The sequence below is a fragment of the Triticum aestivum genome, chromosome 2D (assembly GCF_018294505.1).
Source record: "Triticum aestivum cultivar Chinese Spring chromosome 2D, IWGSC CS RefSeq v2.1, whole genome shotgun sequence".
Lineage (NCBI taxonomy): Eukaryota > Viridiplantae > Streptophyta > Magnoliopsida > Poales > Poaceae > Triticum > Triticum aestivum.
Window position 1 is genome coordinate 40,764,022 of NC_057799.1, and position 11,635 is coordinate 40,775,656.

An 11,635-nucleotide genomic window follows, 5' to 3' on the forward strand; every position below is an offset into this window, starting at 1 on the left:
AATTGCTTTAACTAAAAAAGTAAACTAGTTCCACTACTAGGAAAAGGGCTGCTAGTGGCGCACCTGTTTTCGCTACTAATGGCGCACTACAGGTGCGCCACTAGCACCACGCCATTAGATTTTTTTTCTAATGGCGCACCTGTGGTGCGCCATTAGTATCTGGTGCGCCATTAGTATAGCCCACGGTGCGCCATTAGTATCTGGTATACTAATGGCGCACCACATAGAAGTGCGCCATTAGTAACAATTTTTTTTCAAAAAAAATTTTAGAATTTTTTTAGAATTTTTTTTAATTTTTTTCAAATTTTGTCAATTTTTTTTTGTTTTTTTCTTAATCTCGGGTCACTATGGCTTAATCTCGGGTCAATATGCTTAATCTCAAGTCAAATCGCACTAAGTGGTCAAACTTTCCGGAAGGTCACCCATCCTCACACTACTCCAGCCCGAGCACGCTTAACTTCGCAGTTCTATCCAACCCCAGCACCACCTCACTTAACAGCCACTTGTTGATATATCTATCATATCAATCCTATTAAACCTTGTTGATGTCTAGGACTTTGTTCATATTCATGAGTATGATGAAATTTTGAAAAATATTTCAAACTTCCCTGTCATATTACGAATCATTTTTTGAAAAAAAATTCAAAACCAATATTTTTTCTGTTACTAGTGGCGCACCTAGCGGTGCGCCACTAGTAAGTTTGAAATTTTTTGAATTTTTTTGCCTCTAGATCTTGAAAGCCCCGTATCTTTTTTTCTGTTAGGTTTTTGAGGATTTTGAAAATGTTTAACGGGGTTTCCCCGTTAAATTCGGATGTAACTTTTCGAGTAGATGATTTTTCATATAAAAAACTTTTTCATCCGAATTCGTATGCAAAAGTTATGCCCATTTTAAGAAATTGCAGAGAGATTTTGCAAATAAAGTCGAAATTCATATTTGTTAATTTTCCCAACAACTAGACCACATATCACACGGGAAACTTATTTTATTTTATTTTTTTGACATTTCCATCATTTTCTTTTATTTTTTTAAAAACTGAAAAGGCGGTCCAAGGGGGGGGATGCATTCGGTGGAATGGGCCAAGTTACTAATGGCGCACCGTGGGGGTGGTGCGCCATTAGTAGTTCAACTAGTAATGGCGCACCACCCCAACCGTGCGCCATTAGTAGTTTTTCAAAAAAAATTCTGAAACAAACAAAATTTGTAACAAAATTACTAATGGCGCACCTGTGAGTAGTGCGCCATTAGTAGTTCAACTAGTAATGGCGCACCGTGGGAGTGGTGCACCATTAGTAGTTGAAACTACTAATGGCGCACCACTCACAGGTGCGCCATTAGTAGTTTAAAAAATAAAAATAAAAAAAATATGAAAAAAAATATGAAAAAAATTGAAACATAATTACTAATGGCGCACCGTGGGATGGTGCGCCATTACTAGTTGAACTACTAATGGCGCACCATCCCACGGTGCGCCATTAGTAGTTTTAAAAAATTAATTTTTTTTACTAATGGCGCACCGACACATAGTGCGCCATTAGTATTTGGTAATGGCGCACCACATGTACAGTGCGCCATTAGTGGCCATTCCATCTATAGCCCTTTTCCTAGTAGTGTTCTATTAATGTTCGTACTAAAAATAAAATAGTTGTATTAATTCAACTAGTTCAATTAAGCACTTACTACAAATAAAAATAAACTAGCTTTTACTGAAAATAAACTAGTTCAACTAGTTCTATTAATTTTCTTACTAAAAATAAACTAGGTCTATTAATTCAACTAGTTCTTACTAAAAATAAACTAGTTCAACTAGTTATACTTTGATGAACTTTAAAATTTAATGAACCCTAACTAATTGAATTTGATGAACTCTAAAACTAATTGAACTCTAAAACTAGTTATATTTTGATGAATTTGATGAACTCTAAAACTAAAAATAAACTAGTTCAACTAGTTATATTTTCATGAACTCTAAAATTTAATGAACCCTAACTAATTGAATTTAATGAACCCTAACTCTATTAATTTGATGAACTCTAAAACTTACTAAAAAATAGTAAAAAAACTAGTTAGATGAACTCTAAAATTTAACCCTAATTATCATATAATTATCCATTTTTTAACTAGGGTTCATACTACCTAATTAAATAGGGTTAATACTGATTGTAATTAACTAACTAGCACTAAAAATAGCCTAGGGTTCATACTAACTAGCACTAAATATCTAGGGTTCATACTAACAGAGAGAGAGAACAGAGAGCAGAGAAGAGGGCAGGGGAGAGTGCTTACATAGGGCGGGAGAGAGATGGGGTCGGGGGAGACGGCGGCACCGAGGCGCGGCGAGGCGGGGTCGAGGGAGACGGCGGCGAGGCGGGTCGAGGGAGACGGCGGCGAGGCGGGTCGAGGGAGACGGCGGCGGAGAGCGAGGGCAGGGGCTCCGGGAAGGTCGAGGTCGAGGAGGAGGAGGCACAGGCGCGCGGCGACATCAAGGGCAGACTCCGGCGGAGAGCGAGGACTGGGGCTCCAGCGAGGGCGAAGGCAGGGGCTCCGGCGGAGGCGACGAGGGGGAGAAGAGAGAGTGGGGAATTGGGGTAGGAAGTAGAGGAGGGAAGCCCGCGCGGGGGGTTAGGTAAAAATAGCTTTAGCAGTAGCGTGGGAAACGAAAACGCGCTGCTGCTACAATCTGTAGCAGTAGCACGCCCCTCACAAACTCGCTACTGCTAAGCTGGGCCCGTCCTGTGGACAAGTTCAAACTTAGCAGTAGCGCCCTACCCTAAATGTGCGCTGCTACTAACTTTATAGCAGTAGCGCGGTTTCTAGATGGGCGCTACTACTATACCTAGCATGTCGGCAACGGTGTGGCAATTATAGTAGTAGCACGTTTTACTGCTGCCGCGCTACTGCTAAGTGGATAGCAGTAGCTCCCTTTATATCAACGCGCTTCTGCTAAGTAGCAGTAGTGCCTCATTTTAACACGCGCTACTGGTAAGATTCTGTGTATAAGGTTTTCCCTAGTAGTGTTAGACAATATTGTACAACAAAGAATCCTTTCTAACCATACAACAACCAATTACACTCTCCACATATCTTCTTTACAAAACTGGGATTTCATAAGAGCCTTCACATCAATATAAACTCATCAACACAAGGAACTTGTCAAGTTGTGTTAGATTGATCAACACTGCTCATTGCATAAAGTAAAATAATAAGGGCCTCAATTTATGGGTTGTATTGTACTTCTATGCCGCTATGATATTACCTTTTCAGCTAGATGAAAATAGTGAGATTACTATGGCTTCAAAGCAACTAAATGTGACAGCATCCGATGAGGATAATACCCAGAGCACATATCATACAATGATTATAGAAAAAACCATTTTCCTTTACAAAACCTCTCAAAGGTGGGTCATATTAACTACTTATGATCTGGTTGCCTGCTTTTGTCCTCACCGTGAGTGCTTGTGGGCTAAGTTATAGAAAATCTGGAGAGGAGGTGTGACTTTGCAGAGGTGTGTACAATGCATAAAACATCAAACTACCTATTGAAAGAAAGACAACTAAATATATATACAAATGTTTCTAAGAAACTTCGCTTAGAAATTTGCCCGTGATTTTTTTTGAAAAGGAGGATAACTACATAGCTTAATTGGTGAACCATCGTCATTCACGTGATTCTATGTAGGTAGCAAGACAGTTCCGTCAAGTAGATTAGTGTTGGTTACAGACATATTGAAACACCGAACATAGATCAAACATGGTCTTAGAGTAACAAAGTTCGAGACGACATACTATATAAAATTGTTGTCAGTATTTTTTTGACAAAGTTAATGTTTATATTCATTATATATGACAATATCTAATGTAATGTTTTTGAGCACTATCAGTCCTAACTTGAACGTCCCTTCCAGTATAGATACCAAATGAAAAAAGCAAAGTCTTCCTCTGACCTAAAATGTAAGATTTTTTAGTGTTCGGCATGAGAATTAAGGGTGCAGATAAAATGCCATCAAAAGAGCTAGAGTCAAATACTTGAAAGAAATCAGTATTAGTGAAGAGCTTCAACCCGCATCCCTTAAAACCCAGGAGACAGAAAAGGCCTAAAAATGCCAAAACCAAGGAGACGGACAAGGGCAAAATTGTGTTCAAAACCAAATATGATTATTGCCCCAGCTTGCTTCACTCTCGACCACTAGTAGAAAACAGGGCTTTGGTCACAGCTTAATATGCTCAAATTTCAGTTTTTTTTTAATTTTGGTTAAATCTGGTCAAACTACTTATTCAAGAAGTATTAGTGTTACTAAATAATTATTCAAGAATATTAGTGTTACTAAATAATTATTTTAGTTTTTTGAATTTTGGTCAAATCTGGTTAAACTGTGGTCAAACTGTGGTCAAACTACTTATTCAATAAATATTAGTGTTACTAAATAATTATTGTTTTTTAGAATAATAGTTTCAAACTCAAACAGTGAAACGTGTGACTTAATGCTCAAGCTAAACTCCCGAGGGTTAATAGGATTGACATCTTACTATTGTCAGGAAAACAATAAGTGCAGACTTGGAAATGAGGGGGAATAGAACCCAGAAGTTAAGCGTGCTTAGGCTGGGGTAGTGAGAGGATGGGTGACCGGCCGAGAAGTTAGATGATTTGGAATGATGAGGAGAGATTAGAGATTAGAAGTTAAATTGAGCAGTGATGAGGGGTGATTAGAGATTAAATTGTAAAATAATTTAGAAATTTGAAAATCGTAAAATAATTCAGAAATTGTAAAATAATTCAGAAATTTAAAAAAAAATCATAAAATTACCTTTAGTCCCGGTTGGTGTTACCAACTGGGACTAAAGGTGGAGCTCCAGACAGCGGCCACGTGGAGGGCCTTTAGTCCCGGTTCGTAACAGAACCAGGACTAAGGGGGGGGCTTTAGTACCGACCATTTAGTCCCGGTTCTAGAACCGGGACAAAAGACCCTCTAGAACCGGGACAAATGAGCCTTTTTCTACTAGTGGACAAGGATGAGCATTCTCAAGTTTTCAACTGCCTCGACGGCGTCAAAGTTCCTTCCGGTTACTCGGGGCTAGTATGAAGATATATACTAAAAAAATGTTTAGCTCCATGAAGTCCCATGACTGTCATGTGATAATGACACAATTACTCCTGGTAACTCTCAGAGGGATAATGGACGATTACGCCCGCAACACACTTCTTGACTTTTGCAAAATTTTCGACGTTACTCTCGAAAGTCGATCAGTGTGAGGCATCTCACACGACTACAAGAAGAGATCATTTCAGCACTATGTGGGCTTGAGATATATTTCCCACCCTCTGGCATAATCTTACATAGACATCACGTCCGTGACAAGTAGACTATTAATCCAGCTGAATCGACTACTATTACTACACCCCAAAAACCGTTATCTAGCATGCATCTTAAAGTATTAAGTTTGCAAGAAATAGAGTAATGTGATAAGAAAGATGACATAACGTAAATAGAAAGATGGCATAACGTAAACCCGGGCATTTCATCGTTAGTGACAACAATACAATACTTGTCTTCGTCCTTATTGTCACTGGATTAGAGCACTGCAAGATTGAACCCACCACTATGCACCACTCCATCTGACGATCTATCAATCAATCTTGTCCAGAGAAGACAAATAGATCGGAAAGCATGCATATCTATTTAATTATGGAGCAAAAAACTTTAAGAGATTCAATACAAATCAATGAACAATCTGTTCATGAATCAACAATTCATCGAATCACAACAAACACATCACAAGGATTAAGTCGGATTGATCTCAGAGAAGATCATTGTATAGAGAGCTACTACTATGAACCTGTAGGTCCTAATAGAACTACTCACACACCATCATGAAGGCACTAAGGTTGGTGAAGATAGCCACCCAATGATTTCCTCCTTCGGCAGAACTCTGGAACCGGGCTCCATATGGGATCACTTCGAAACAGAGTCTTGTGGTGGCAAATAAACTATTTCAGGTCTCGCTCTAAGGGTTTCAGGATACTTCTGAATTTATAGGTCCAAGAAGTAGGTTAAGATGTGGCTGGGGGGGGGGGGGGGGCACAAGACCAGGTGGCGTGGCCAACCCCCTGGTTGCGCCGCCTGCCCTTGTGGGGCCCTCAAGCATCCTCTCGATGACTCCCGAAGCTTCCAAGGTTCCTTTTGGTTCGGAAAAAAGGTAAAAAAAATTGGCATCGTGTTTGAACCTTCGTAGGTATCAATTTTTTGTCAAACCAAAAACAAGCAGAAAACAACTGACACTGGGTACTAAATTAGTAACATGCTAGTCTAAAAAAGTAATATAAGACAATGACAAAAATATGTAGGAATGGTAATATAATAACATTAAACAATAAAAAAATATAGACACGTCAGAGACGTACCATCCATCCATTGACTAGTAACCAGAATCTGAGTGGCCAAGCAGCAATGCAGCATGACCCGAGATAACGATGTATCTGGCCACTATGCGATTACAAGAGCAAACCTCGTGTGGTCGGCAGCACATTATCCAACTCTACTCCAATCCAGTGGTGCCGAAATTTTTGGTTTTTTTATATGGCCCGTCCAGTCTCCATGAAGTAATTGCTGATGTTTACAGGAATTGTTGTGGTGAGTAGGCTGTTTGGAGATCTATGATATTAATGGTACTCCTTCCATTTTTATATACAAGGTGACAAACTTATATTAAAGGTATCAACGTAAAATTTAATGCATACTTTGCAAGCCAATTTTTTTTCGTTTACTGAAATAATTAATACGCAACATGCATGCAAGGAAACTGAGTGGAGGAGGTTGCTAGTGTCATTATGACGGCATGCATTCAAGTATTAAACATGTTGCTAGTACGAGGAAATATCATTACTCCCTCCGTCTAGGTGTATAAGTCATCTTACGTTATGCACCGCGACCAAGGCGGAGAGGAAAACGAGAAAATTTAATGTTTTTTTGCTAATTAATAGCATTGCATGCAATGAACTAACCACTGCATGTCATGTTTGATAGTCTTAAAGTCATTGAAAGCATGCACGGCCCACATCTCTTATTGGTTGATATGTCACAAAACAAGAAACGATGAGGAAGTTAATGCATCGCGCCTAAGTGTTTTGGGATTATTTGGTTTTCTTAAGGTGACTTACACACCTAGACGGAGGGAGTAATTCTTTCCTCGATTACTGTTGGTTGCCTTGTATAGATGCAAAACGTATACTCCCTCCATTCCAAAATATAGTGCGTCCGCGTTTTCCGAGGTTCAACTTTGACCATAAATTTAACCAACGAGACCGACTGCGGCGGGACAAAAAATTATATAATTGAAAACTTCTTTTGAATACGAATTTACTGGTATAACTTTTGCTCTCACCGTAATCGGCCTCGTTGGTTAAATTTATGGTCAAAGTTGAAGCGCGGAAATAGAGGAAATACTATATTTTGGAACGGATGGAGTATTCAATAGTGGCCTTATATAAGTAAGAGCAAGTATAATAAGATGGCATAGGCGGGCTGTAAGACATTAAATGTTATATTTTTGATGAGTGGGTGAAGAAAGAAGATAAACGGGCTACTGATTAACAGCCGGCTGTAACACCCGCTTCTAGACACTCTGTGAGAGTGGGATATGGGTCATGTATCAATAAAGTAGTACATATTCATATACAACTATTATACTTGCCGGCTATAAGGTTGAGGGAGTAATTGGGTACAAATGTACATTGACTAGTTCAACAAGAATCTAAGTGGCCAAGCAGAAATGCATCATGACCCAAGATAACGATGTGTCTGGACACTATGCGATTGCAAGAGAAAACCTCGTGGTCGGCTTTGCTGCCAGCCGTGCGTTCTTGTTAGCTCACTACACAAAAATTTAAAGGCCAGACTGCATGTAGCTGCTCATAACCGTGTACATAAACGCATGAGGCAGGGTACAAATTTATCAATCTCTGCTCTTTCAGTCCTGTGCCACCCAACCAAACAAAGCCGTCGTTGCACATATGCCCGCCATGATGGCACATCTCCTGCCATTAGCGCTGCTGCTGCTGTTCCTCCTACAAATCAAGCTCGTGGCAATAAGCTCGCTTCTCCCTTCGGCTGGTACGTTCGCCAACCACACCACCATAATACCTGTTCGATGCTTGCCGGACGAGGCGTTGGCACTGCTCCGGCTGAAACTTTCCTTCACCGCCTCCGATGAGTCCGTCGTGGCCTTTCAGTCGTGGAAGGCCAGCACGGACTGCTGCAGTTGGGAGGGCATCCACTGCAGTGGCACTAGCGGCCACGTCATTTCTCTGGATCTGGGTGATCGTGGCTTGGAGAGTAACCATCTCCATTCTGTGCTCTTCGATCTGACCTCCCTCAGGTGTCTCAACCTGGGTGGAAACAACTTCAGTCTTTCCAAAATCCCATCCACCGGGTTTGAGAAGCTCACCAGTCTCACCCATCTCAACCTCTCCAACTCCAACTTCGCGGGACAAGTGCCAGCCTATAGCATTGGCCGCCTCACGGATTTGGTCTCTCTCGACCTGTCCTTCAATTCTGAAATTATTGAGCTGTTTGACGCTGGTTACGTCGTTTATGGTGATTGGACCAACCTGCATCAGCTCACACTGCCTAACTTTACAGCCTTGGTTGCCAATCTTACAAATTTGGAGGAGCTCCATCTTGGTATGATTGACATGTTCGTTCAAGGAGACGAGTGGTGCAATGCTCTAGCCAAGTACACACCAAATCTCCGTGTTCTTAGCTTGCCCTTTTGCTGGCTCACTGGCCCCATTTGTGGATCGCTCGCTGGTTTGCAATCACTATCTATTGTCGATCTCCAGTTCAATCGGTTGACCGGTCCAATTCCAAAATTCTTTTCCAACTTCTCCTCTTTGACTGTTCTCCAACTAAGCTATAATCACCTTGAAGGTCGTTTTCCTTCAGTAATCTTTCGACATAAAAAACTAGTGACTATTGATCTTCGCGCTAATTACAACATATCAGGTAATCTACCGAATTTCTCAACTGATAGTAGTCAGCTTGAAAATTTGCTTGTGGGGCGCACCAATTTCTCCGGTACAATACCAACTTCAATTAGCAATCTCAAATGTTTGAAGAAACTAGGGCTTGATGTGATAGGTTTTGCTGGAGAGCTGCCCTCATCAATTGGTAGGCTTAGATCCTTGAATTCATTGCAGCTCTCTGGGTTAGAACTAGTAGGATCTGTACCATCATGGATCACAAACTTAACATCCCTGGAGGTTCTAGAAGTTTCCCACTGTGGCTTAAATGGACCAATACCTTCTTCCATTGGTGAGTTGAACAAACTGAGGAAACTGGCACTATATAAGTGCAATTTTTCAGGAAAAATACCTTCAGGTATATTGAACTTAACTCAACTAGATACTCTCCAACTTCATTCAAACAATCTCATTGGCACAATGCAACTTAACTCGTTATGGAAACTGCAAAACCTATCTGATTTGAATCTCTCAAACAACAAACTGAATGTAATAGACCAAGAAGATAATTCTTCATTGACATCCTTCCCCAATATTGTCTATCTAGGTTTAGCATCATGTAACATAAAAAAATTCCCAAACATTCTGAGACACTCAAATGGGATATGTGGAGTTGATCTATCAAGTAACATGATTCATGGGGCCATACCCCAGTGGGTTTGGGAGAAATTGACAGACCATGACCTTTTCTTTTTGAACTTATCGCACAATGAATTTACTACCATTGGGTATGACACCTTCCGTCCTTTTTCTGCATCGATATTTGACCTCAGTTTTAACATGTTTGAGGGTCCAATACCTATACCCCAACACTCTGAGGTCCTTGATTACTCAAGGAACCATTTCTCATCCATGCCTCTTAATATTTCTACGCAACTCGATGGAACTTACTACTTCAAGGCATCAAGAAACCACCTCTCAGGGAACATCCCACCATATTTTTGTAACACATGGCTAGAAATTCTTGACCTTTCTTACAATAACCTCAATGGTTCTATCCCGTCATGCCTAATGGAGGATGCAAATGCATTGCAAGTTCTGAATCTAAAAGAAAATCAACTTTATGGAGAGTTACCACATAATATCAATGAAAGTTGCATGTTTGAGGTACTAGACTTCAGTGGCAACCGGATTGAAGGACAGTTACCTAGATCTCTAACTTCTTGCCAATACTTGGAGGTCCTCGATATTGGAAACAATCAAGTTAGTGATTCTTTCCCATGTTGGATGATGGCACTATCCAGACTTCAAGTCCTTGTACTAAATTCTAACAAGTTATTTGGACAACTATCACCTTCTACCGGCGATGAGAAAAACACTTGTGAGTTTCGAAGTCTGCGGATCCTTGATCTGGCCTCCAACAATTTATCAGGGACACTCACAGGAGATTGGTTTATTAGATTGAAGTCCATGAAGGTTGAAGCTGCAAAAGAAACATCAATCATGGAATATAACGGCTATCAACACCCAGCATATCAAGTTAACACCGTGCTCACATACAAAGGGTCTTACATGTTCTTTTCCAAAATATTAACAACCCTTGTATTCATTGATGTCTCAAACAATGCAATGCATGGTAGCATCCCTGGAGCTATTGGAGAACTTTATTTGCTGCAAGCGCTCAACATGTCACACAACTCCTTCACGGGACAGATTCCATCTCAGTTCGGTCGTTTGCACCAAGTGGAGTCTTTGGACCTCTCATCAAATGATATTTCAGGAGAGATTCCACAGGAGATATCATCTATCGACTTCCTGACAACACTGAACTTGTCAAACAACATGTTGGAGGGAAGGATACCAGAATCGCTTCATTTCTCAACATTCACTAATAGCTCATTTATGGGGAACACTGGGTTATGTGGGTCCCCACTATCAAAACAATGCAGCAATGATACATCACCCAGTTTGGTGTTGCATACTTCAGACAGGATATCAATAGATATTATACTATTCCTTTTTGTTGGACTGGGATTTGGCGTGGCATTCGCAGTTGTCATTGTTGTCATATGGGTGCACCCCTTTAGAAAGAAAACATAAACGACCACTTGGGATAAGAAAATGTATGTACACTATGAGACATGTGTACATCATTTGTAATAGTTTTAGCTCTATTATTTTGTGTTGCCAACGATCTGTTGTGCTGATATAGCTTGAGCTCATGGGCATGCTACCTTTGTGTATGTATGGTTCCGTCCAATCATCTATAGTAGCATGAATGTAATAATGAATGCTTTGAGAAGTACCTGGTATGTTGGTTGTTTTCTTTTGTGTTGATTGGTTTCCATGTTTTCTATGGGTTTGACTTGGAAGGGATACGTATTTGCACAGGAGGTGATATTTACTTTTAGTCCCAACATTACAAGAATGTAAGCATCCTCAATGGTCATCTCAACGTGGCAGGCAGCGGCCCGCAGCGACGAGGAGCAGGAGCAGAGCGACCTAAGGCTCGAGAAGAAGCATGGCTCTTGTATCACCAGCTGCGCAGAGGGACCGCTCGCCGTTGTCCTTGGCTATGGTGCTTGGGATTTTTGAACGGTAGGTAGCACGGTGAAGCGAACTTTTCCCCCCTTATCAGAGGCTCAGAGCTTCCTAGTTGGGGTGAGGAAAATTCTGGG

The 11,635-nt window shown here is 40.7% G+C and overlaps 1 protein-coding gene across 1 annotated transcript; it reads left to right on the forward strand.

Moving 5' to 3' along the window:
- Nucleotides 1-7,930: 7,930 nt before the first annotated feature.
- Nucleotides 7,931-11,356, forward strand: LOC123051422 (receptor-like protein 7). Its single transcript, XM_044474289.1, has one exon. It carries the CDS (start codon nt 8,010-8,012, stop codon nt 11,055-11,057), a length of 3,048 nt encoding a protein of 1,015 aa, XP_044330224.1. The 5' UTR covers nt 7,931-8,009; the 3' UTR covers nt 11,058-11,356.
- Nucleotides 11,357-11,635: the final 279 nt, after the last annotated feature.

Bases quoted from the DNA above. Each gene is read 5' to 3' on its own strand.
- LOC123051422 (XM_044474289.1), top strand. From the start codon at position 8,010: ATGCCCGCCATGATGGCACATCTCCTGCCATTAGCGCTGCTGCTGCTG.